The 27,775-nt window shown below is 47.4% G+C and overlaps 1 protein-coding gene across 1 annotated transcript in view; it reads left to right on the top strand.

Moving 5' to 3' along the window:
* Window positions 1-26,960, top strand: part of LOC140454093 (probable voltage-dependent R-type calcium channel subunit alpha-1E) — a 63,568-nt gene extending 36,608 nt beyond the window's left edge. Inside the window, exons 6-12 of the mRNA XM_072549032.1 lie at window positions 3,803-3,944; window positions 4,739-4,866; window positions 11,054-11,150; window positions 23,977-24,082; window positions 24,706-24,813; window positions 25,512-25,612; window positions 26,850-26,960. Of these exons, the coding sequence (XP_072405133.1) occupies window positions 3,803-3,944; window positions 4,739-4,866; window positions 11,054-11,150; window positions 23,977-24,082; window positions 24,706-24,813; window positions 25,512-25,612; window positions 26,850-26,960 (793 nt within the window). The remainder of the gene's footprint in view (window positions 1-3,802; window positions 3,945-4,738; window positions 4,867-11,053; window positions 11,151-23,976; window positions 24,083-24,705; window positions 24,814-25,511; window positions 25,613-26,849) is intronic.
* Window positions 26,961-27,775: the final 815 nt, after the last annotated feature.

The following is a 27,775-nucleotide window of genomic DNA, read 5'->3' on the forward strand; positions in this document are numbered from 1 at the left end:
TGACTGTGTCAGGCTGTTGCTTGAGTAGTCTGTGAGACAGCTCTCCCAATTTCAGCACTAGCCCCCAGATGGTAGTAAGGAGGATGTAACAGGGTGATCATAGCCATGGGGGTTTCCAATGTTTGGGTGGTCCTTTTGGTTTCTTATATGACTCAGTCATAGCTTGATACAACTTGACTTGCAAGGCCATCTCAGATAAAACTATATTACTGTGGGACTGGACTCCTATATCAGCATCTGAAGGACATTCACAAACTGATACTTTTTTACAACAATGCCTTCAGCCTTGCTCTGAAACCCATTGAATTTATTCCTTGAAATTTTTAATTCACTCACTACTGTGGTGGGATTTGAACCAACATTCCAAGGGGTCGGGATTCTCATCGATGGGCATTACCATTCCACCACTGCCCCATTGCCGCTGTCAACCTGCTAAGTAGCAGTCAGTTTTTAGCTCTGCCTTTTCTGAGTGTGTTTTGCACACTTCCTTTTAAGATTAGATTCCCTACAGTATGGAAACAAGCACTTTGGGCTACACTGACCCACCACAGAGTAACTCACCCAGACTCATGAACCAGCATTTACCCCTTGACTAACCCACCTAACGCTATGGACAATTTAGCATGGCTAATTCACCTGACCTGCACATCTTTGGAATGTGGGAGGAAACCCACGCAGACACAGGGAAAATATACAAACTTCCCACAGACAGTTGCCCAAGGCTGGAATCGAACCCAGGTCCCTGGCGCTGTAAGGCAGCAGTGCTGACCATTGAGCCACCACGCCACCTCTTAGTTCCATTACATTTGAGTGAGTTATTGTGAACGTCTTACCTAGCAATAGGGTGCACCTTACGGTTAGTAATTTGCCGACTCGGAACAGTGACTTGTTAAAACTCTCAATGGTCGAAAGTTGGTTTTGAAGTTGAAGAATCAATAACTTTCTTGATGATTCCAACTCTGACCGATAGCAATACAGCTTGGTACAAGAACCAGACTCGCTAATTGTTTGTTTTAATTGTGCAATTGTCGACAAACATCCCTATTTCTGACCTTATGATGGAGGGAAGAAGGCTGGGCCTAGGATCCTATTCCTGAGGAACTCCGAGATAGATGTCAAGAACTGAAATGACTGACCTCCAACAACCACTACCACCTTCCTATGTACCTGTTATGATTTGAACCAGCACAACGTTTGCTCCTGACACCCATTGACTCCAGTCTCTCCCCACATCTGGCCTTTTGTCCAAATTTGGAACTGTGCTCAGAAACTGAGTGGCCCTGGTGGAACACGAACTGAGCATCAGTGAAAACTTACTCATGACTAATGACCATTGCTGATTGTCAGAAATATCCACATGGTTCCCTCAAAAGAAGCCGACATTGCCCTGTCCTGTACGCAAAAGCAGGATAACCCAGCTAATTACCGCCCCATACATCTACTCTTGGTCATCAGTAAAGCATTGGAAGGTGTCATCAACAGTGCTATGAAGCTGCATCTCAGTGAACACGTACATAATTCTTTGAAATCTGCATGACACACAGACAGGGTGCTTAAGAACGCTGACCTTCATCACTCAGACCTTTGAGTACAGAAATTTGGAGGTCATGTTGAGGATATATAAAATATTGATGAGGCATCTTCTGGAGTACTGATCACCCTGCTACAGGAAGGATATTATTACATTGGAAGGATCTAGAGAAGATTTACCAGGTTGTTGCTGGGAACGGAGGATGTGATTCATAAAAATAGGCTGGGACCTTTTCCCACTGGAGGTTCAGGGGTGACATTTTAGAGGTTTATAAAATCATGAGGGACAGATAAGGTAAGTGACAAAGGTCTTTTCCCTAGGGTTGGGAGAGCTCAAACTTAGGGGGTAATGTTTTAGAGTGAGTGGAGAAAGTTTTAAAAAGGACATGAGGCACAACTTTATTGCACAGAGAGTAGTTTGTGTGTGGAATGAATCGCCAGAGGAAGTGGTGGATGCAGGTACAGTTACAACATTCAAAAAACGTTTGGATAAGTACATGAATAGGAAAAGTTTGGAGGGATATGGGCTAAATGCAAGCAGGCAGGACGAGTTTAGTTTGGAAACATGGTTGGCATGGACTAGTTGGGCAAAAGAGTCTGTTTCCATAAGGTGTGACTCTATAACTCTGTAAATTCGGGGCGGCACAGTGGCTCAGTGGTTAGCACTGACCAGGAACCCAGGTTCGATCCCAGCGTCGGGCGACTGAGAGAGCAGAGTTTACACATTCTCCCCTGTGTCTGCGTGGGTTTCCTCCGGGTGCTCCGGTTTCCTCCCACAGTCCAAAGCTGTGCAGGTTAGGTGAATTGGCCATGTTAAATTACCCATAGTGTTAGGTGCATTAGTCAGGGGTAAACATAGGCGAGGAGAATGGGTCTTGGGTGGGTTACTCTTCGGAGGGTCGGTGTGGACTTGTTGGGCCAAATAGCCTGTTTTCACACTGTAGGGAATCAAATCTAAATAAAGATAGTGAAAAGTGTAAAATAGAACATAGAACATAGAAAAATACAGCGCAGTACAGGCCCTTCGGCCCTCGATGTTGCACTTTCCCGACAATAATCTGGTAAACCTTCTCTTAACTGCCCCCAATGCATTGATATTATTCTTGAACTAAGGAGACCAATACTGTACAGAGTTCTCCCATTGGTTGTATAACTGAGGTATAATCTCCCAAATTTTGTATTACATTCTTCTCACAATAAATGATAACTTCTCACAATAAATGATTTCCTAATTACTTGCTGTACCTGCAAACTAACATTTTCAATTCATACCACCAAGATAAGCAGCTCCCCTTGCATCACAGAGCTCTTAAATCTCTTTCGTTCCAGATAATAATGCTCTCTTTGTTCTTACTGATAAAATGGATAATTTCCCATTTTCCCACCTTACGTTCCATTTGGCACATCTTTGACAGTTCACTGACCTATATCGTTTTGTAACCTCCATGTGTCCTTTTTACAACACAAACTTGGCAAGTTATATTCATCCAAGTTATTTGCATTAATTATAAAAACAAATCGATGTTCCAGCACTACAGCACTCATAATATTTTCCTAAACTGAAAAATGCAATTTACATCTACCCTCTGCTTTCTGTTAGCGAGCCAATCTTCTATCCATGCCAATATGACATCACTGCAGGAAATGGTGTCACCACAGGAAATGACATCACCAACCCAAAGAAATCCAAACATATAAATAGAAAGCAGGAATCATCCACAGTGCTTCGCCCGGAGGCCCACTGAAGATGTTACCCAGTAGGGCGACGAAACGTCTGGAAATGAACCTTCCCGCTCAGAACCTCAACCTGAGCTACAAATCTTCTCAAAGCTTGCTAATATGGAACCCTCTATATCATGAGGGGATAACCTTTGCACCATAACCTTTGCTACGGCACCTTATCAAATGCCTTCTGAAAATCCACTGGTCCCCCTTTGCAACTGATATAGCATATTCAATTCAACTGTCTTGTTCTTACTCACCATTATTCAATCCCAGACCAATTTCTGTAGGCCCACTGATCATTTTGTTGGCCTTTATTTGTTTTTAAATAACTACAGAAATGTTTGCTATTTGTTTTTATTCATCTATCTAGCTTTGTCCCCCCCAAAGTGCTCCATCGTCTTCATTATCCAGTGTTTGTCCCTATTGCTCGATGTGTCCCCATTTCCCATTGTGTGCCCATTATCCAGCGCATGTTCCCGTTGCCCGGTGCGTGTTCCTGTTGCCCCATGTATGCCCCAGACCGATTGAGTCTGTGTTCGTGTTGCAGGAGTGCAACGGGGGAGTCCTGGCAGGACATCATGCTGGCTTGCCTGAGTGAGAAGAGATGTGAGGAGTCCTCGGATCATCACTGTGGCACCGACTTTGCTTATTTCTACTTCGTATCCTTCATATTCCTGTGCTCGTTCCTTGTAAGTGGGGCATCGGGTTGAAGTTTTGACACCCTGCTGAAGGGAGATGCGGTTAGAATCATTCTGTAACCAGGCACCCCCCCCCCCCCCCCCCCCCCCCCCCCACTCCCAGGACATTCCTGGTGGGTAACAGTGCTGTCCCGGACCATGTAGCTGCAGGTTCGAGGCCATTCAGAAGCCGATACTCCTGAGTGTGCGATGCTGTCTTTTCAACACGACTGACACCAGTTGGCTTATCCCGGGAAAAAAGCAAAACGTCCCGAGGCACGAGACCTGGCAGAACTTCCTGAAGCCTTGCCCCACCTTTATCTCTCAACAAACGCTGCGAAAACTGACTGACCCCTGATGGCGGCAAGTTGCCTTTTCTGGGATCTTGCTGTGCACAAATGGGCTCCCCTGCCAGCCATGCCGGGACTGGCTGAGGGAGATTGACAGCTGATGAAAAAATCACAGTCTTCCCGTCGTTTGGATTTTCCCAGACATCCAGCCCTCAGTTCCCCCACAAGACCTGATGTTGGCTTCCTGACCCCCGCTCCTCGCCGCCCCCCCCCGCCCCCACAACGAGAACTCGAAGCTCTGGTTCCAGTGCAGCACAGTGACCGGGGATGTCAACCATCTCCAATCTTGGACCCAAAGGTGTCCCCAAAGCCTCCCTGCCCCTGAGCTCGGGTCAGCCCTTAGGGGAGTCTCTGGGGGGGCCTTTCACCAAGGCCTGGCCACCTCACTGTCTTGCTGCACTTTGACCCCACTTCTGGGCATCTCGACTAAAACGTGGGCTTGCCTTTGCTTTTCAGATGCTGAACCTGTTTGTGGCTGTCATCATGGATAACTTTGAGTACCTGACCAGAGATTCGTCAATCCTGGGCCCACACCACCTGGATGAGTTTGTGCGAGTCTGGGCTGAGTATGATCGAGCTGCCTGGTATGTGTCTCATTCCCAATCTGCTCCCTGCTTCTTCTTTCACCAACACTGAGCAATGCAACAGTCCAGGGAACCAATTCAAGGTCAGATACTAGTCAGCAGCTAGGAGGAAGGGCTGACACAGTGAGGAATGCAAGAAACACAATCTGTATAGACTGACGAGAGATCCCTAAAACAGACCAGAGGGAGAGTGACGTACACCATAAATAATTTACAATGTACATAAAAAGGCAAGTGACTCTCATAATAGATGATAAGAGATATTTGTATGTTACTCAGGATTGCTCAGTACCATGCACTCAGGGACCTATCTGTGTTCAGACTGGTGCCTCTCAGCCCCCTCTCCCTATATCAGGGAGATATCTATACTCTGACTGGTATCTCTGAGCCCCCTTCCTCTCTCAGGGAGATTTCTGTACACTGACTGGTGTCTCTCAGTTCCCTGTCTCTCACACACACTTGCCCTCTTGTGCTCTATATCTGTCATTCTCTCAATCGCTCTCTCTCTCTTCCCCTTCCCCTCGCTTCCTGACTGGCGTCTCTCAATCCCCTATCTCTCAGGGAGATATCTGTACACTTAACAGCATCTCTCAGACCTCTTTGCACTGACTGGTGTCTCTATCCCTTTTCTTTCTGAGAGTTATCTTTACAGTGTCCGGTGTGTCTCTTGCATGTGATATGAAGTTATTAGATATTGTATTGAATCAATGTGGAGAATAAACCTTTCGAGATCCGTCTTCGAGTTTCGAAACATCAGTGATCTACCAGGGGTCCTGACCTGTTTGTATCAGTTTTGTAGCTGAAGTGAAGACACTTATTTGTAAAGAAGCTGGTTACACAGTGTGAAGGGAGTGAGACACAGTCAGACACACAGGCCTAGTGGCCAGTCACCTCCACCCTTTCAGACAGTACATAATCAACCTTGAATTCAGGTTCCAGATAACTCCTGATTCAGCATGACAATTAGATTAGATTCCCTACAGTGTGGAAACAGGCCCTTCGGCCCAACAAGTCCACACCGACCCGCCGAAGCGCAACCCACCCATACCCCTACATCTACCCCTTACCTAACACTATGGGCAATTTAGAATGGCCAATTCACCCAACCTGCACATCTTTGGACTGTGGGAGGAAACCGGAGCACCCGGAGGAAACCCACGCAGACACAGGGAGAACATGCAAACTCCACACAGTCAGTCGCCTGAGGCGGGAACTGAACCCGGGTCTCTGGCGCTGTGAGGCAGCAGTGCTAACCACTGTGCCACCGTGCCACCGTGCCACCGTGCCGACGACCTTTCATTGTTGTCCCCTGCCGTCCTCGAGAGAGCGAGAGCAGATTTCTAAGTGTGGGACACGGTAAATCCAAGTGTACTTTCTGGAGAATTGGAGAACTAAGACAATTCAGAGTACCTCAGTCAGAATGTGAATGTTTGTGGATCTCAGGAAAGCGAGGCGAAACAGCATGCAAGAACTTCCCAGAGATTTTAACCCTTTGGTGTCCCCGAAGACGCACATTTGACGGGAGGGGCCTGATGCCAGTCAATGGGCCAGTTGGCCCCCAGAGCTGAAGAGGAACACAAAGCCACCATCCACAGAACTGGCAATGAGCTCTCCTTACTCAGTAATAGAAACTTGTCTGTTCTGTGTTGTTGTTGTTGTCTAATCAAATCTGCTTTCTTTGTAGCGGAAGGATTCATTATAAGGACATGTACACAATAGTGTGTATGATCGCGCCTCCCCTGGGACTGGGGAGGAAGTGCCCTTGTAGGGTGGCCTGCAAGGTTTGCTTTATATTGACTTAGACGCACCCAGTGGTTGCCCCTCTCTGACTGAGGAATGACAGGCTTCCTTTAAAGAGACAGTATCTCAGGTCTACAGCAACCAACTTTCTCTTTACAATGCACTGTGCTTTCTGCACAGAACCAAGCCATAGGCAGAAGCCACCCGAAACCTCCCAGGGGTCGCCCAGCTCCTGACTTGGTTGAGTGGGTATTCATCTTGGTACGGGTGCCCTGCTTCAATTGCCCAAGCAGCGTGCACACACACACACACACACACACACACACACACAGACACACACAGACACACACACACACACACAGACATACAGCATACAGTCCATACACACACACACAGAAAAACACACAAACACAGTCATATGCACATGCCCACACAATCCATACACAGACACACAGTCCATACGCACACAGAGTCCACACACATACACAGTTCATATACACACACACACAATCCATACACACAGACATACACACACAGACATACAGTCCATACACAGACACACACGCACACAGTCCATGCACATACACAGTCCATATACACACAGTCCATACACACACACACATGCACATGTACACACACAATCTACACACACAGAAGCGCAGTCCATACACACACACGCACACACATATACGCACATATATACAGGCACACAGTCCATTCACACACGCACACAGTGTCCATACACATACACAGTCCGCATACACACACACACAGACACAGTCCACACACACAGAGTCCACACACATGCACATGCACATTTACACACATACAGAGACACAGTCCATATACACACACATGCACACAGAGTCCATACACATATACAGTCCATACACATACACACGCACATGTACACACACATACATGACACACAAGTCCATACACACATATACACATACGTACACATATACAGACACAGTCCATATACACACACACACACACACAATCCCACGCGCTGTCCCACATGCACACAGTCACACATTACCTCACACAGTCTCTCTTACAAAGTCACACACTCTCTTGTACAGTTACACATTGTCTCACATCCACACACTCAGTCGTACTCTGTCTCTCACACACAGGTCCACACATGTGCTCTCTCTCACTCATTCTCACTCTCGCGTGCACACTCATTCTCTCACACACAGCCACACTCTTTTGCTCACGCAGTCACACTCACACACACACACACACACACACACATACAGAGTCTCACCCTCAAACACAGTCAGACTCTCTCACACATGCACACTCACACTCACTCGTGTAAATCCAGCACACTGAGACTAAATACACACTCACACATTCACATGTACCAATAACCTTACTAGATTGATCCCTGGATTGAGCAGGTTGTCCAGTGACCAGAGATTAGGTTGATCCTCCCTGGAGTTTAGAAGAATGAGAGGCATTCTTACTGAAATATAGAGGGTTCTCACGGAGATTGAGGGGACAGATCTGGTGGGGTGTTGCTCCCTGTTGGGGTATCTGTGGGGCTGCACTTCCAGGAAAAGCAGTCAAGCATGTCAGACTGAGATGAGGGGACATTTATTCACTTAGAGAATTGTGTATCTTTGGAATTCTCTCCTCCCAGAGGGTCCCACATCTATCTATCCCCGTCTCAAATATCTTCAGATGTTTGATGTTTTGGGGGAGTCAAAGGACATGGGATGTTGAGGCAAAATCATATTAAAAGATAGGTCACACTCACTGGATTAGATGAGATTCCCCACAGTGTGGAAACAGACCCTTCGGCCTAACAAGACCACGCCAACCCTCTGAAGAGTAACCCACCCAGATCCATTCCCCTGCCCTATATTTACCCCTGACTCATGCACCTGGCATTATGGGTAATTTAGCACGGTCAATTCACCTGACCTGTACCTGTGGGAGGAAACCAGAGCACTCGGAGGAAACCCATGGGGAGAATGTGCAAACTCCACACAGACTGTCATCCGATGTGGGAATTGAACTCGGGTCCCTGGGAATGTGAGGCAGCAGTGCTAGCCACTGTGCCCCCCCTCCCCCCCCCCCCCCCCCCCCCCCCCACCCTCGCTCACCCAGCCATTCCCATTGTTAAGTTCTGATCTTCACAGTAACACTCGTGCATCCAAATATCGCCCACAGACACGAGCACTCTTACACAAAAACACACAACTCCTTATATTTATATAGCACCTCTCATGAAACACCCCATACGTTGTGAAATTGAACACGTACTCAGTGTTATGAGGGCTGAAAGCTTTGTTAAAGAGGTACGGTTTAAGGCAAAGGTAGAGAGAGAGATTCATGAGGGAATACCAGAGATTAGGGCATAGGCAACTGAAGGCCGCATAGCTATCAGTGGTGGAGGTACAGTAGTGCCCCGACTTACGGACTTCATTCGTACCGGGACCCGGTTCGCGAACTGAATCAATTCTTCCCGTTGTTCGGATAGTGTAAGAATGCTTGGATGGAGCAACGAATGCTGTTCACAGCGCACGCGCCAAAGACGAACTGAATGAGGTCACACGAGGCCTGAGAGCTTTTGTGTTCAACAAGCGCATAGCAAAGCGGAACAATGAAACCACGTGGTCACACACGGGCTTTTTGCGTTCATACCTTGAATTTCGTATGTACATTGAAGCAAAACTTCATGTACAATCCTGTTCGTAAACAGATTTGTTCGTGAACGAGGTCGTCTGTATGTCGAGGTGCTACTGTAATTGGAATTGTGAGGCTGGAGCAAATTGCAAAACACAAGCCTCTGCAGGGATTAGTAAATGAGATTGTGATTTTATTTTTAGAATTGAGGTCCTGCTTGACCATAGGCAGTTCAGGTCCTGGAGCACAGGACTGCTGGGTGAACAAGAAGCTGGAGTGAGTCAGAAGGCAGGCAGGAGAGTATGATCCAACCTTTGGGTCAGAGAGCGTGGAATGCAGGAGGACAGCCAGGCTGTGTTGAAAGAGTTCCAGTGTCTAAGTCGGGATAATATGAATGAGCCACATACAGGCACACCCCTGCAGGGACACGTTCTCACACATATTCTCTTTCATGTGCACATGCAAAGACCCACACAGATGCAGACATGTGTGCACACATGCACAGCCTCACTTTCATGACATTCGGACACACTCTCACGTGCACACACTCACTCAGACTCTTGTGTACCCAGCACACACTTGGGTGCACATACACACAGCCAAACATACCCATCCTCACATGTACACGTGCACAGATACACACACATTCTCACTCACATGCATTAGACAGACACAGACACCGTTACATGCGCAGATGCACACAGACACACACACATTGTCACATGCATATACACTCTGTTGCATGCACACTCACAAGTGCATATACTGTCACCTGCAACACACACACATGTGCACAGATATACACGCATCACGTACACAGGCAAACATACACACGGCACACACATATGCACACAACTACATACACAGAGGGACAAACACACGCACATAAACACTTGCATGTACAAACACACAGATTCTCGCACACACACACACGTGCACTGATACACACTCAGTCACTTCCTACCCTGACAGCAGCACCCTTCTGAGCCTGGGCATCTGGCAAAATGCCTGCCACGGGGAATTCTGAATGAGCAGCCCGTGACTGACACATCCGTGAGAAGTCGAGCAGGTCGGGCGGGAATCGATCCCGCGCAGACTCTCGCACTCTGCAATGCTATCCAAATTCTTGAATAACGGATGGAGCTGACGGCAATTTGCCATTTGGTTAGGGTTAAGATATCTCAAACTGGCGGTACGGATCAGTGTGAAGGGAAAGGAAAGCCGAGAAACTGTTTCTTTATGGAGGAGAAATGCATAATCCAGATGCATGGAGGTGCATGTCTTCTTCTGCCTCCCTTTGTCCCTCCCCTGATTCACGCTTGCTGTGCTGGGCACTGCTGGTATGGTGGGGTTTGAACCGGTTAACCCATCATCCCACAGCAGCTCACCGAATCCAACCGCATTTATGCAACAGCTGAACTTTGCAAAGAGAGGGAAAATGGTAATGAAAACTCTGGATCATTGGCAAAATGTATCAAACGGCTTGGGGCAAGATCACGAGACATTATGATCTGCTGCCTGAAAAGGTGATATAAGCAGACTCATAGTAACTCTGGGGAGAACAAAAGGATATTCTTGAAAAATGAAAACAAAATGAAAATTCAGGGGCTAGGGGCAAGAGCAAGTGAGTGGAGCTAATTGGAAAGCTCTTTGGAAGTGCTGGTAAAGACACAATAGCCTCCTCCTGTGCTGTATGACTCGCTGGTTTAATGACAAAGGGTTGTTCTGCTGATTGAGATAGATGTGATTAACTCTTTCCTGTTCTGTTTCCTGTTCATGCTTATCACATCCCTCCCTCCATTCAAAGCGGCCGAATCCATTACACTGACATGTATCAAATGTTGACCCTCATGTCACCACCGCTGGGTCTGGGGAAGAAATGTCCTTCGAAAGTGGCTTACAAGGTAGAAAAACAAACCTCAAACTGTGTCTGCCTGAGACTGAAAGGATCTTTGTCAGCGTTTCTGTCTGGGGTTGAGTGGAGGTCTTAGTTGAAGTTCTTTCTGAGTCTGTGTCTAACAGTTAAATGTCCTCAGTCAGATATTGAAATTCAGGAACTGTCACTCAGTCCTCTTTATTACATCCCGAGCTTTGGTTTTGTGACTTTTATGTTTCTCAGGGTGTGTCATGTTAGTGTTGGGGATAGAATATAATATAATTCCAGCACTCCGACAAGACAGTAACCTCATACCAGATTTTTAATGACGACAGTGTACAGAAAGCTTTACTCTGCATCCAATCTCGTACTGTCCTCGTCCTGGGAGTGTTTGATGATGACAATATATAATCTAATCTATAGAGAAGGCTTTACTTTCAATTTACTTTCTGTTTAAAAGTGTAGTGGGACCTTTATTCTATATCTAACTCTGTGCTGTCCTTGTCCTGGGAGTGTTTAATGGGGACAGTGTAGAGGAAGCTTTACTCTGTAGCTAATCCATGCTTGTCCCTGTCCTGGGAATATTTGATTGGAAGAGTGTAGAGGAAGTTTTACTCTGTATCTAACCCTGTGCTGTCCCTGTCCTGGGAGTGTTTGATGGGAATAGTGCAGGGGAAGTTCTACTCTGTATCTAACCCTGTTCTGCCCTGACCTGGGAGTATTTGATGGGGATAGTGTTGAGAGAGCTTTACTCTGCATCTAATCCAGTGCTGTCCCTGTCCTGGGCGTGTATGATGGGAATAGTGTTGGGGAAGTTTTACTCTGTATCTAACCCTGTTCTGACCTTCCCCAGGAGTATTCGATCAGGACAGTATAGAGGGAGCATTACTTTCAGTTTACAGGAGTTGCAGGAGCTTTATTGTATATATGACCAATGCTGTCCCTTTCCTGGGAGTATTTGATAGGGATAGTGTTGAGGAAACTTGACACTGTATCTAACCCCCGTGCTGTCCCTGTCCTGGGAATGTTTCATGCAGACAGTGTAGACTTAGCTTTACGTTCAGTTTAAAACAGTCGAGGTAGCTTTATAGCTAACCCTGAACCTGTGCTGAATAGAGAGTCCTCTATTCTGCAGCACTAACCTTTCTCACCCTGATGTGTGCAAAATTAAGCACAAGATCTGAGGTTTAGCAACCACTTGAACTTTGCTGGAGACCATTTCATGCTATACTGTGACGCATGATTCAGACAGCCTGTGAACACAGCTGCTTTGTGTGAACACAGCTGCTTTGTGTGAACGCTGCGTGTTTAGTGCATGGTATGATCACGCATTGACTCCACCCACCCCCCCGCCCCCCATTCCTACACTCATCATCGTCTCTGCCATATTGGAAACACTTTGCATCAATCGTCCGAGCACTCCCGGCTGTTCGCAGCTGCAAAGGCTGAAGGGCTCCTCGTGCATTCCAGGGTATTGCTTGGTAATGTCTGTCCTGTCAATCTGTCGTGTTGATTTAGCTGTTTTTTCGGATTGCGGCGCTGCCCGAGCCTAACCAGAAGATGTGGGACGTGTGCAGGTAACCTTCCAAGCCCGCGTGATCTGACTGATCCATTTTTGCCAGGGGTTGGCCTGAGTTTTCCAGATCCGTCTCACGTGGAGTCAAGGGGATCAAGAGTGGAATGCGCACTCTCCCCTCCCCTCAACCCACCTGGTTAAGCTTGTGTGAAGTTATCAGGGACAGACAGAGGCAAATGTTTGCAACTGTGATGTAGAATCATAGAATCCCGACAGCGTGGAGAGAGGCCATTCGGCCCCACGCCGACCCCACTGACGAGCATCCCACCCAGACCCATACCCCCCCCACCCTACCCCTGTAAACCCTGCGTTTCCCATGGCTAACCCACCTCGTCTGGATATCCATGGACATTAAGGGCAGTTTAGCATGGCCAGTCCACCTGGCCTGCACACCTTTGGACTGTGGGAGGAAACCAGAGCATCCAGGGGAAACCCACAGTGGGGCAAGGCGAATGGGCAAACTCCACACACACAGTCGCGCAAGGGTGGAATCGAACCTGGGTCCCTGGCGCTGTGAAGTGGCAGTGCTAACCAGTGAGCCACCATGCCATCCAATGTCAACGCATTGCCCCCATTCCCCAATCCAGCAGGCAAGGTGACAGGATTAGACAGGGTTCCTGCCCTCAGAGGCTGTCCTGGATTCGGGTACACAAATCCTGGACATCTGAGCTCCAGCAAGATGAAGGACCAGTTAAAGGAAGTCCCGGAGAGGAGGAGTAATCTCTACTGACAGGAGCTGGCATCATTGAGATGGGACTGTGGAATTGTAAATCGATGCTGTAAGTCTCTTCCAGAGGGAGGATGCAACACAGTACATCTGGCAGCATTTACTGAATGGTTGCCTCCTCTAGCCCAGCTTTCAAATTCTCTTTCTCTATCTCCACCCCCAAATCTTTTTTTAAGGCCATCACCTCTTTTCTGCACTCTGCCTCCTTCTCCCCACTTCAATTTGTTGCATTCAAAGAAAGAGCAGGAGGCTGAAGTGTTCCACAGCAGGAGTTTTATGAAGGAGGTTTTCACTCTGCAGGCAGCGAGCTTAAAGAGAGCTGTTTGCTCACCCCGAACTGCCAATGGCGTCGTATGATCAGACTCTTAAAGTGACAGTCCACCATCCTTACACGGACACACAACACGTTCTTTCCACTCAACTCTCCCTCTCTTTAGTTGTGCCTCTCTCAATTTGCCTCTATCACTCATCCATTGTTCTTCTTGCACTCTCCCTCCGTCTCCTTTCTCTCTCACAAACCAACACCCTCTATGTCTCTGTTGATATCTAAACCCCTGCTGTCCTGGTAGGGGGGTGTTTGAACAGCACAGAGGAGCTTTACTCTGTATCTGACCCCCATGCTTTCATTGGTCTGGGACTGTTTGCTGGGGATGGTGCAGAGACAATTTCAGTCTATGCTCTTTTAAATAAGAAAAATATCTATTTTTTTGATTGAATGAAGTTTTGAGATTGTAGGTGCTGATAGGTCTGTAAGTGCAGCAGAATATAGAATCTACAAGCAGGCTTTAAGCCTCTCAAGCCTGCTCTTTCAGCAATGTATCCTTGGCTGGTCATCTGTCTCAGAGCTCCCAATCCACACATTCCCCATCACCTATTGATTCCCTAAAGATCTCTGGATCTCGGCTTTAAATATATTCAGCAATGTAGTATCCAAAAGCATCTGTGCTCAAGGATTCCAAAAGTTCTCCATCCTCTGAGTGAAAGTCCTTTTCTCCATCTCCATTTTTAATGATCAGTAAGTTATCTTGTAATTAAGCCCCTCCCCCCCCCCACCCCCGAACGCCAGTTTTCGACTCTCCAACTAGAAACAACTTGTGTCCATCCTATCCACCCCCATTAGAATCTGGTTTGTTTTAATGTGATTCCTGTAAACTCCGGAGCAAATCAGCACACTTGATTTGGTCTCTCACAGTGGGACATCTGTCTCATCCCAGGAACCCCCACACTCCCGCCTAACTGCGGTAGTGCTTATTCTTCCCCAGCACCCATATTGTGTGTGTGTGCAGGTGTGAGACACAGTGCGAGACACAAGGTGCACAAATCTTTATTCAATTTCCACCACCAGGAAGATAGGAAAACGAGCACTGCCCTTCCCATCAAAGGGCAATGCTGTGTGATCAAACAGTGAAGGGGAGGGCAGGGACTAAATCAAAATAGAGTTGGAGGGGGAAAATAATACACTCCACTCCCTGCGGCGCCCACCTCTCCCTGAACAACTCCAGGGTGTCGGTGGACACCGCGTGCTCCTTCTCCAAGGACACCCGGGCTCTAATGTAACAACACTCCTTTTTCTTTTTTTTTTACTCCTTTTTTTTGTAGTGTGATCAAACAGTGAAGATAAGGGCACACCCCCCATTCTATTTTTAAGAACCCCTGACATTTCTGGTTTTTTTTCTCTCAGAGTGAACAGGATTTCTGACCTTCCTGTTTCTTTTTCTTTTTTTTTTCTTTTCACACTACCACCTAGCTGCGGTAAGACACTTCTTTTTAATTCTGTTGACCAGGTCTTCATAATTGGACCAGATTAACAGCCCCAATCAGAGAAGCGATAGTCTATGGTATTCCACCTGGCTGACCTTGTTACAATCATTACGTTCCTTCCCATTTAGTTCAAGGGCATAGGCCAGTTCTTTCCTCTTGTCGCTCTGCCTGGACTGTTTCAGCATCGGATCAGGTTTCTCCGACTCTGCAAACTCCAACTTGTTTTCGCTAAGGGCGGTGTGTGGTGCACAGTAGCTTGCCTCTTAGGCCTGGACATCGCGGAAGAAATTCATTCCCCTCTTCAAGAGGCGAAGGCATTGAGGCGGTGACATCCATCGTTGTCCATCTCAGGTTCCAAGATATCTTCAACACTTGACGGAGAGGGGGAGCCCACGGCTTCCGGAACAGTCGGAAAGATGGTTGAGGAGCTGGGCACTACTTTGCACCTTCTGCGGGTTTGCAGCTTTCATACAGTCCATGTTCTAGTTCAGCACCATCGCACCTCCCTTAACTTTATGTTCCTGGGCCTGACCTCACGTCGACCATGTCTCCTGCCCATGCAGGGCCGTTCCTCTAGTTCCTACAGTCCCCTTCATTCCCTGAAGTAAATTGTCTAACTTGCTTAGCGGAGTCTTCTGTCCGGCATTGCACTCCTGGTATTACTTCATCCTCTTCCCCACAGGCCCAGGACCATTTAACCTGGTGTGGGGTCTTCCCCCACCCCAAGTGGCAACTCTGTTGGATTTATCCCTGCACGGTGGGTGGTGCTATAATCAAATAAAAACAGGGACAGTTTGGTATCTAGTGAAATTGTAAGTTGTTTCTTTAAGCCTGCACTGCTGATTCAGCCAGACTATTGGATAATGGATGGAGCTGTCCGAGTACGACAAATACCATTTGACTTCAGGAAATACTCAGATTCCCTGCTGGTAACCAATGACCCGTTAGCTTTGGCCAATACTTTCAGGAGCCTATGGATTACAAAGGATGTGCGAGTTTTTCTCTCAACCTCATACTTGAAGCATGAACTCTCGGCATGACCAGCCATTTTGAGTCGGCTTCCACAAGACTAAGAACATCGAGCCCATGAAAGCAACTGCACAGACGGTGTATAACTGAGTCCACGGTTTACCTGGCCATTCACGCAAATGTGTCAGAGCTGCAGGGGGGTAATGTTTGTCCTTGTGGACGCTCTGGATACTGCCCTGCCAACTTGACAATCTAATTCTGGCCGCCAGACATAACTTCTCACTGACATCTTCATTTTGGACATCCTCGAATGACCCTGGTGGCGTTCAGCCAGTATCCAGCAGCGACGTTTGCTCTGTACAGTCACTCTTGCTGCCCGTTATAATATGCCGTCCCCTGCTGTAATCTGGTCTCTCCAGGTCAGCGAAGCTTCCAGTTTTGATTGTGATGGCCCTTTGCTTTCTCCCAACACCGCCAGCTGTCTCGGTTTTGCCCGGGCTGGATCTTTCTGCCTCCAAAGTCTGATATTGTCAGCTGTGACTGGTAGCAAGGACAGAAAACTTCAAACCATGGCGGACTCATTCAGTGACAGCAGCACCAGCCAAGGGCTTTTGTTAACGGGAGTGCACAGACAATATGTTCCTGTGAGAGTGAAGGGCAAGGCTGGTAGGTGGATGACTAGAGAAATTCAAATTTTGGTCAAGAGAAAGAAGGAAAAGTAGCGAGGTCAGAAATAAGGTTTCAAGGTCGCAAGAGGGCACCAGTAAGCAAGAGGTTGGTTTGAGGTGTACACAGTTAAAAAAATCACACAACACCAGGTTATAGTCCAACAGGTTTATTTGGAAGCACTAGCTTTCGGAGTGCTGCGTGTTTGTTAACAATCCAGGTATTTTTCAATATATAATTTCAGTTACACCACACTAAACCTTTGCTATAAATTCTGTGTCTTACAATTTTATTCTTCACAACCATCTGATGAAGGAGCGACGCTCCGAAAGCTAGTGTGCTTCCAAGTAAACCTGTTGGACTATAACCTGGTGTTGTGTGATTTTTAAATTTGTACGCCCCAGTCCAACACCGGCATCTCCGAATCATGGTTTGAAGTGTGTCTACTTGAATGCCAGGAGCATCCGGAATAATGTGGGTGAACTTGCAGCATGGGACTTCAATGCTGTGACCATTTCAGAGACATGGATAGAGCAGGGACGGGAATGATTGTTGCAGGTTCCAGGATTTAGATGTTTCAGTAAGAACACAGAAGATGGTAAAAAGCGGGGGGGGGAGTTGTAGCATTGTCAGTCAAAGACAGTATTATGGTGGCAGAAAGGACGTTTGAGGATTCATCTACTGAGGTAGTACGGGCTGAGGTTAGGAACAGGAAAGGAGAGGTCACCCTGTTGGGAGTTTTCTCCAGGCCTCCAAATTGTTCCGAGATGTAGAGCAAAGGATAGCAAAGATGGTTGTCGATTGAGCGAGAGTGACAGGGTAGTTGTTACGGGGGACTTTAACTTTCCAAATATTGGCTGAGAGTACAATAGTTCAAATACTTTAAGTGGGTCAGTTTTTGTTCAATGTGTACAGGAGGGTTTCCTGACACAGTATGTAGACAGGCCAACAAGGGGTGAGGCCACATTAGATTTAGTACTGGGTAATGAGCCTGGCCAGGTGTTAGATCTGGAGGTAGGTGAGCCCTTTGGTGATAGTGACCACAATTCGGTTATGTTTACTTTAGCAATGGAAAGGGATAGGTAGATACTCCAGGGCAAGAGTTATAGCTGGGGGGAAGACAATTATGATGCGATTAGACAAGATTTAGGATGCATAGGATGGGGAAGGAAACTGTAGGGCATGGGCAGAATTGAAATGTGGAATTTGTTCAAGGAACAGCTACTGCGTATCCTTGATAAGTAAGGACTGAAAGGGAGAGTTAAGAAGTGCCAGGAGGGGACATGCAAAGTCATCGGCTGATAGAATTAAGGAAAACCCTAAAGCTTTTCATAGCTACATCAGGAATGAAAGAATGACTAGAGTGAGATTTGGGTCAATCAAGGATAGTAGTGAGAAGTTGTGCATGGAGTCAGAGGAGATGGGGAAGCAGTAAATGAATATTTTTTAGGAGAAAGTGAGGACTGCAGATGCTGGAGATCAGAGCTGAAAATGTGTTGCTGGAAAAGCGCAGCAGGTCAGGCAGCATCCAAGGAGCAGGAGAATTGATGTTTTGGGCAGAAGCCCTTCTTCAGGAATGAGGACGGTGTGCCATGAATATTCTTTGTCAGTATTCACACTGGAAAAAGATAATGTTGTCGAGGAGAATACTGAGATACAGGCTACTAGACTAGACGGGATTGAGATTCACAAGGAGGAGGTGCTAGCAATTCGGGAAAGTGTGAAAATAGAAAGTCCCCTGGGCCAGATGGGCTTTATCCTAGGATTGTCTGGGAAGTCAGGGAGGACATTGCAGAGTCTTTGGCTTTGATCTTTATGTCATCATTGTCTACAGGAATAGTGCCAGAAGACTGGAGGATAGCAAATGTCCTTTTGTTTGAGAAGAGGAGTAGAGACAATCCTGGTAATTATAGACCAGTGAGCCTTACTTCGCTTGTGGGTAAGGTATTGGAAAAGGTTGTAAGAGTTAGAATTTATAATCATCTAGAAAGGAATAAGTTGCTTAGGGATAGTCAACATGGTTTTGTGAAAGGTAGATCTTGCTTCACAAACTTTATTGAGTTCTTTGAGAGGGTGACCAAACAGGTGGATGAGGGTAAAGTGGTTGATATGGAGTATATGGCTTTCAGTAAAGACGGTAGGCTACTGCACAAAATACGGAGGCATGGGATTGAGGGTGATTTAGCGTGTTAGATCAGAAATTGGCTAGTTGAAAGAAGACAGAGCGTGGTGGTTGATTGGACATGTTCATCCTGGAGTTCAGTTACTAGTGGGGTACCACAAGGATTGTCTTAGGGCCACTGCTGTTTGTCATTTTTATAAATGACATGATTGAGGGCATAGAGGGATGGACCAGTAAATTTGCAGATGACATTAAGGTAGGTAGACAGTGCCAAAGGTTGTTGTCAGTTACAGACATAGATAAGCTGCAGAGCTGGGCCGAGAGGTGGCAAATGGAGTTTAGTGCAGAAAAGTGTGAGATGATTCACCTTGGAAGGAGCAACAGAAGTAAAGATTACTGAGCTAGTGGTAAGATTCTTGGTGGTGTAGATGAGCAGAGAGATCTCAGTGTCCATGTACATTGATCCCTGAAAGTTGCCACCCAGGTTGGTAGGGTCGTTAAGAAGGCATACAGTGGGTTAGCTTTTATAAATAGAGGGATTGAGTTTCGGAGCCATGAGGTTATGCTGCAGCTGTACAAAACTCTGGTGTGGCCACACTTGGAGTATTGCGTACAGTTCTGGTCACTGCATTATAGGAAGGATGTGGAAGCTGTGGAAAGGGTTCAGAGGAGTTTTACTAGGATGTTGCCTGGTATGGGGGGGAAGATCTTACCAGGTAAGGCTGAGGGACTCTAGGCTGTTTTCATTGGAGAGAAGATTGAGAGGTGACTTAATTGAGACATATAAGATAATCAGAGGGTGGAAGGGAGAGCCTTTTTCTTCAAATGGTGATGACTAGCACAAGGGGACATAACTTTAAATTGAGGGGTGATAGATATAGGACAGGTGTCAGAGGTAGTGTCTTTACTCAGAGAGTAGTAGGGGCACGGAACACACTGCCTGCAACAGTAGTAGACTCGCCAACTTTAAGGGCATTTAAATGGTCATTAGACTTATGGATGAGAATGGAATAGTCTAGATTAGCTCAGCTTCAGATTTCACAGGTCAGCGCAACGTCAAGGGCCAAAGGGCCTGTACTGCGCTACAATGTTCTATGTTCTGTGAAGTATATATCAGCTATAAACACCAGGGATCAAGTAAATCCCTAGAAGGGTACAGATGCAGTAGAAATATACTTAAGAGGGAAATCAGGAGGGCAAAAAGGGGACATGAGATAGCTTTGGCAAATATGGTTTAGGAGAATCCAAAGGGATTCTACAAATACGTTCAGGACAGAAGGGTGACGAGGGAGAGAATAGGGCCCCTCAAAGATCAGCAAGGCGGCCTTTGTGTGGAACCGCAGGAGATGGGGGAGATACTGAACTAGTATTTTGCATCAGTTTTTACTGTGGAGAAGGACGTGGAAGATAACGTGGGGAAATAAATAGCAACATCTTGAAAAATGCCCATATTACAGAGGAGGGGGTGCTGAATGTCTTAAAACACATAAAGGTGGATAAATCTGTGGGACCTGATCAGGTGTATCCCAGAACCCTATGGGAAGCTGGGGATCTGCTTGCTGGGCCCCTTGCTGAGATATGTGTATCCTTGATAGTTACAGGTGAGGTTCTGGAGGACCGGAGGTTAGAGACAAAAAAATCTGTAGATGCTGGAATCCGAAGTAGGCAAGCAGGAAGCTGGAAGGGCCCAGCAAGCCAGGCAGCAAGTCACCTTCACCACTCCTTGGTTCACAGCACGTCCCCCCCACCAACCCCCGCTGAACTCATTGGTACTTTCCCTGCAAACGTAAAAGATGCAAAAACCTGCCAGCACAGCTCCTCCCTCCCCTCCATCCAGGGCCCCAAACAGCCCTTCCAGGTGAGCCAGAGGTTCACCTGCCTCTCCTCCAACCTACTTTACTGAACCCTGTGCTCCGAATGTGGTATTCTTTACATCGGGGAGGCCAAACATAACACCAGGGCACATTTCACTGAGCTTCTCAGCCAGGCCCATAAGGGTCTCCCAGTCGCCATCCATTGCAATTCCCTTTCCCACTCCCTCTCTGACATGTCCATCCTTGGTCTCATCCATTGCCACAGTGAGTCAGATCATAAATTGGAAGAACATCTTCCACCTGGACAGCCCACAGCCCAGACGACTCAACATTGAGTTCTCCAGCTTCAAACAACCATCCCCAATTTCCATTCCAGCTACCAACAGGATTCATTCCTCCTATTGATCTGCTTACCACCTCTATTCGCCTATCACAACCTCATCACTCTGCCCCCTCTCCCCACCCAGAACCCTTCCCACCGTTCAGTTTAGCTGTAGCTCCCCCCCTACCCCTACATCCATTCCTGAAGAAGGGTTCCTCCAAAAATGGCAACTTCTTCACCTCCTATTGCTGCCTGCCTTGCTGTGCTCTTCCAGCCTCCTGTTTGTCCGCGGAGTACTGGAGGTTATCTAATGTGGTTCCACTATTTCGGAAGTTGGTACGGAAAAGCCGGGAGACTATAGAGCATGAGCCCGATGTCAGTGGTAGGCAAGTTGTTGGAGAGGATCCTGACGAACAGGATTTACTGTATTTGGAAAGGTAAGGACTGATTATGGATAGTCAACATGGCTTTGTGCATGGGAAATCATGTCTCATTAACTTGATTGAGTTTTTTGAAGAATTAACAAAGAGGATTGATGAGGGCAGAGTGGTAGACGTGATCTATATGGACTTCAGTAAGGCGTTCTACAAGGTTCCTCATGGTAGGCTGGTTAGCAAGGTTGGGTCACATGGAATACAGGGAAAATTAGCCATTGGGTTACAGAACATGACGCAAAGGTAGTAGAGATAGGCTGGTAGTGGAGGGTTGCTTTTCAGACTGGAGGCCTGTGACCAGTGGTGCGCCGCAAGGATCGGTGCTGGGTCCACTGCTTTTTGTTGTACAAGTGATGTGGATGTGAACATGGGAGGTATGGCTAGTAAGTTTGGAGGTGTAGTGGACAGCGAAGAAGGTTACCTCAGAGTACAAGGGGATCTTGATCAGGTGGGTCAAGGAGGGGTAGATGGAGTTTGATTTAGATAAATGTGAGGTGCTGCATTTTGGAAAGGCAAACCAGGGCAGGACTTATACACTTAATATTAAGGTCCTGGGAAGTGTTGCTGAACAAAGAGACCTTGGAGGGCAGGTTCATAGTTCCTTGAAAGTGGAGTCACAGATAGATAAGATAGTGAAGAAGGCGTTTGGTATGCTTTCCTTTATTGGCCAGAGTATTGAGTACAGGAGTTGAGAGGTCATGTTGCGGCTGTACAGGACATTGGTTAGGCCACTTTTAGAATATTGCGTGCAATTCTGGTCTCCTTCCTATCGGAAAGATGTTGTGGAATGTGAAAGGGTTCTGAAAAGATTAACGAGGATGTTGCCAGGGTTGGAGGGTTTGAGCTATAGGGAGAGGCTTGAATAGGCTGTGGCTATTTTCTCTGGAGCATTGGAGGTTGAGGGGTGATCTTATAGAGGTTTAGAAAAGTATGAGGGGCATTGAATTTGGTGAACAGCCAAGGTCTTTTCCCTAGGGTGGGGGAGTCCAAAGCTAGAAGGCATAGGTTTGAGGTGAGAGGGGGGAAGATTTAAAAGGGACCTAAGGGGCAACTTTTTCACACAGAGGGTGGTGCGTGTATGGAATGAGAGGTGGTAGTGGAGACTGGTACCATTACAACGTGTAAAAAGCATCTGGATGGGTATAAGAATTGGAAGAGTTCAGAGGGATATGGGCCAAATGCTGGCAAATGGGGCTAGATTAATTTAGGATATCCGGTCAGCATAGACAATTTGGACCGAAGGGTTTGTGTTTTTATACTGTACATGACTGTATGACTCTATATGCCTTTTTTTACTATCCTATTCATGACTTTGCTGACTTCAAGGATCTGTGAATAATTACCCCAAGATCCCTCTGCTCCTCTGAGCTACCCAGGGCCCTGCCATTCATTAAATATTCCCTCATCTTGGTCCTTCTTCCAAAGTGCATCATCTTGCACTCATCAGGGATTATCCGCCCTCATCTGCCACTGGTCAGCCCATCTGTCTCTTCCCGTAACCTACAACTGGCTTCTACAGTGTTAGCCACCCAGTAAACCTTGGTGTCAGCTAGAAGTCTCCTGACAAAAATGGATCATCTATCACTTCGGGCAGAGAGAGATCACAGCTCGCTTGTCACCTCCCCCTCCCCCCCCCTAGTCAATGCTTCTAGTCCAAAGGCAGTGAGAGTGCAGTGTGTTTTCATTCTGCGAGTGTTGGGTTAGATGTTCCCATTTGATGGGGAGATGACACCAAATTGCCGAAATAATTGAGCAGGTTATGGCCGGTGGTGGGGACGTCCTGGATTTAGGCACCGTTTCAGAACGGGGGTGACCTTGCCTGTTGCTGTTTGTTTGGTATCCTCTGTGGTTGCCAAGTCTGCCGAATTTCCCCTGGAGCGCACAGGAATTCAAAGATTCCTCGCCCCAGACAATGCAGGAAAAAGGGAAATAAATCATCTGGCTATGAAATTAAAATAGTGTTTGTTTTGCATTTTCTTACAATTTCTTTTGGTTTGGAGGTAGAAGCAAAAAGATGGCTCGGCCACCAGTCACAAATTGTCCAATCATGACAAGATGGGTCTCCTTCCAATGAGCAATGTGAAGGTGGCTCAGTCACACGATGGACGGGCTGGGCAGCCAATGGGCAAGAGTCTGTGGGCAGCTTCTGTGCTGTAACGTCCAGGAGTGCACCCAGTCAGAGTTGGCAACTTCAACGGGCTACCTTAAACAACTCGCTTTCCATCCTCAGTGGGAGGAAGTTGCAGCGAATGGAGGAACTGGGGGAGGGGGAGGTTGTGTAAGGGGGAAGGGGGCATCAGGGTGGTGGGAGGGTGTTGGGGAACATTGCAGCACACACGCGCACCCCACACACCCATCACTATGAGTGGAGCTGCTGTGAAGACTAGGTACCAGTCCTCTAATCTCTGGAAAGGTGGCCTTTGCTGGATGTGGCTGTGACTTGTTATCCCCTGTCCTTTATAGAGGCTGGTATTGATGAACATGCCTGTGAGTGAAGACAAGACTGTTCATTTCACTTCTACCCTCATGGGCCTAATCAGGACAGCACTTCACATCAAGCTTGCGAAAGGTAAGAGGGATCTCGAGTGTTGGGGCCACACCAAACAGGACACATACTTTCTCTTTTGGGACCTGATTGAAACCACTGGCTCCCACTTCTGTAGTGTCTTCATTGTAGTAAAAGATGCCAAGATGTCTCACAGGAGCAATCACCACACAAAATCTGACCTGAGCAACATATCAGAGGAATTGACCTTCGTTAATAAGGTAGGTTTGAAGGACCGTCTTGTCTAAGAAGACAGACAGCCAGACAGAAACTTTCTATCCAGGAAATTATGACAGCCTTCCTGTCATATTATTTGGCACATTCATAATCTGTCATAAGAGAGACACTGATACTTCCATTTGCGTGTCTCAGTCTCCAGCTCTAAGGAAGACAATTGTACACAAATAATCCATCTCACCACCCTCCCTCACTCAGGGAGATATGTGTACGCAGACTGCTGTCTTTCAGCTCCCCGTCTGTCTCTCAGGGAGATATCTGTACATGGACTGGTGTCTCTCAGTCCTCACTCCTCTCTCTCTCGCTCTGTCTCTCAGGGAGATATCTGTACACTGTGAGCTGTCTTTGTAGGGTTGGGTTACTTTGAGATACACATTATAATGCTGTTCTTAAATAAACCTGTCTTTCAGGTGGAGCTGATAAGCAGCAGTTAGATGCAGAGTTACGAAAGGAGATTATGACTATTTGGCCTCATCTCCCCCAGAAGACCTTAGACCTCCTGGTTCCAATCCACATGCGTAAGTGAAACATGGTTTGTCCTAGACCATAACTTTCTTAAATGCATCTGAAAAGCTCATTTAAAATTCCATGGAATTTCGTTGAACATCTATAGTGTGGAAACGGGCCGTTCAGCCCAACAAGTCCACACAGATTCTCTAAAGTGCTGCAAAAATGACTCCTTTATGATGGGTCTCCTCCCCTGATCCCAAACTCCTTGATCCAGCCTGATGCTCTTCCGACCTTGGACTCCATAAGGCACTCCAGATTTCATCCCTTCTCCTGCCCATGGTTTTTGCTGACAGTTTCAACAATTACCAGACATTGGGTTACAGATCTGCATTGAGTAGCTCACTTATAGACTGAGTGACCGATGAATGTACCCTGCTTAAAATAATGTGGCAGCGATTTTATAATTTACCTCTGATTTCTCAGTCTTAAATTCTCTTTTAATTTTTTTAATTATATCATCGTGGAAGGACTGTTACTCCAAACTTTTTACTACTTTATTTTTCTAAATTTTTTTTCCTAAGAACTTGTGCTGAAGAATCTGTACCTAGGTACCTTTGTACCTAAGATGGCGCCATATGCAGCGACTTGTAAAACCTGTCACTGTACTCATGTGAGTACATGTGACGATAGACCTAATTCAATTCAATTGCAGTGTGTATGTGTGTGAGAAACCTCAGGAGTAACCCAGCCCCTTTCTCTTCTCCAGCCACTGACCTTACAATCGGGAAAATCTATGCGGCCATGATGATCATGGATTACTACAAGCAGAGTAAAACCAAAAAATACCAACAGCTACAGGAGGAGCAGGTACTGCACCAACACCCAACTGGTCCTAACTGCAGCAATAAACAGCAAGGATTCTGTGGGGTCACATCAGATAGGGATTGGTGATGGAGATTGGCAATGTAGTTTGAACTGGAATGGGTTTGGGAGCGGTTGGGAATGGGGCCAAGAATGGGAGTTACATTTTGTAGCATTTCTATACCACAAGAGAATATATAGGATATATCATACATTACTTATATTGAACATACAGAGAGTTGTGAATTCAGCCCAATCCTTCACGCCAGATAGCCATCAGAAAAGATTTACAAGGATGTTGCCAGGGTTGGAGGGTTTGAGCTATAGGGAGAGGCTGAACAGGCTGGGGCTGTTTTCCCTGGAGCATTGGAGGCTGAGGGGTGACCTTATAGAGGTTTACAAAATCATGAGGGGCATTGATAGGATAAATAGACAAAGTCTCTTCCCTGGGGTCGGGGAGTCCAGAACTAGAGGGCATAGGTTTAGGGTGATAGGGGAAAGATATAAAAGAGACCTAAGGGGCAACGTTTTCCCCCAGAGGGTGGTACATGTATGGAATGAGCTGCCAGAGGAAGTGGTGAAGGCTGGTACAATTGCAACATTTAAAAGGCATCTGGATGGGTATATGAATAGGAAGGGTTTGGAGGGATATGGGCCGGGTGCTGGCAGGTGGGACTAGATTGGGTTGGGATATCTGGTCAGCATGGACGGGTTGGACCGAAGGGTCTGTTTCCATGCTGTACATCTTTATGACTCTATGACTTTATCTATATTCCCCGCTGTCTCAGGAAGGCAGCCGACATCATCAAAGACCTCTCCCGCCCCAGTTATAATCTCTTCCAAGCTCTGCTGACAGGCAGAAGAAACAAAGCTTAAACAAACACTCCAACACATTCAAGAACAGCATCTTCCCCACTCTGATTAGACTTCTGAATGGACCTGTCAAATTTTAAATTTAATATTGATCTCGGACTTTGTGCACCTTCTCTGCCGCTGTAAGACTAACGTGGGTTAACACTGGATTTTGAGTAAGTTGGTGGATTGTCAATGTAAGTCCCATTCCTGTGACCAGCTCCTACAACTGAAGAGACACAAGGGAAGAGGGAACAAAGGGAGAGGGTGCGAATATTTGTTGTTAGTGGAAGCTCTGTATTGGATTTTTACAGCAAGACAAACCATAGTCAGGTGTCTCCTGGACACGTCTCTGTAACACTGAGCGATTGCACATTTGTTCTTTGTTTAGAGTCGAACGCCGATGTTCCAGAGGATGGAAGCTTCATCTCTGCCTCCACAGATTATCTCCAGTACCAAAGCCCTGCCTTTTCTGCACCCAGACATGGGCCATGACATGTAAGTCCCACATGATCACAGTGTCTCAGATAGTGCCTTAAGATCTAGCGAAGGATGATGTAAATCAGCTGATTTCCACCTTCAAGCTCACATCGGCGTTTTCTCACTGCCCACATGGACAGGAGGAGGCCATTCAGCCCATGAGGGCTGTTCGCGCATTCCTTTCCATCAAGACTATTCCCGATCTTCACTCTCACTCTTCTGGTGACTGGCACTCCTCAACGACCAGCCAGTCACCACTCCTCACCCTCCCCCACACTCCCCCACTCCTCACCCTCCCCCACACTCCCCCACTCCTCACCCTCCCCCCCCACTCCCCCACTCCTCACCCTCCCCCCCACTCCCCCACTCCTCACCCTCCCCCCCACTCCCCCACTCCTCACCCTCCCCCCCACTCCCCCACTCCTCACCCTCCCCCCCACTCCCCCACTCCTCACCCTCCCCCACACTCCCCCCCACTCCCCCACTCCTCACCCTCCCCCCCACTCCCCCACTCCTCACCCTCCCCCACACTCCCCCACTCCTCACCCTCCCCCACCCTCCCCCACTCCTCACCCTCCCCCACACTCCCCCCCACTCCCCCACTCCTCACCCTCCCCCACACTCCCCCACACTCCCCCACTCCTCACCCTCCCCCACACTCCCCCACTCCTCACCCTCCCCCCCACTCCCCCACTCCTCACCCTCCCCCACACTCCCCCCCACTCCCCCAATCCTCACCCTCCCCCCCACTCCCCCACTCCTCACCCTCCCCCACCCTCCCCCACTCCTCACCCTCCCCCACACTCCCCCCCCACTTCCCCACTCCTCACCCTCCCC

The sequence above is a fragment of the Chiloscyllium punctatum genome, chromosome 28 (genome assembly GCF_047496795.1).
Source record: "Chiloscyllium punctatum isolate Juve2018m chromosome 28, sChiPun1.3, whole genome shotgun sequence".
In the NCBI taxonomy this organism is placed as follows: Eukaryota; Metazoa; Chordata; class Chondrichthyes; order Orectolobiformes; family Hemiscylliidae; genus Chiloscyllium; species Chiloscyllium punctatum.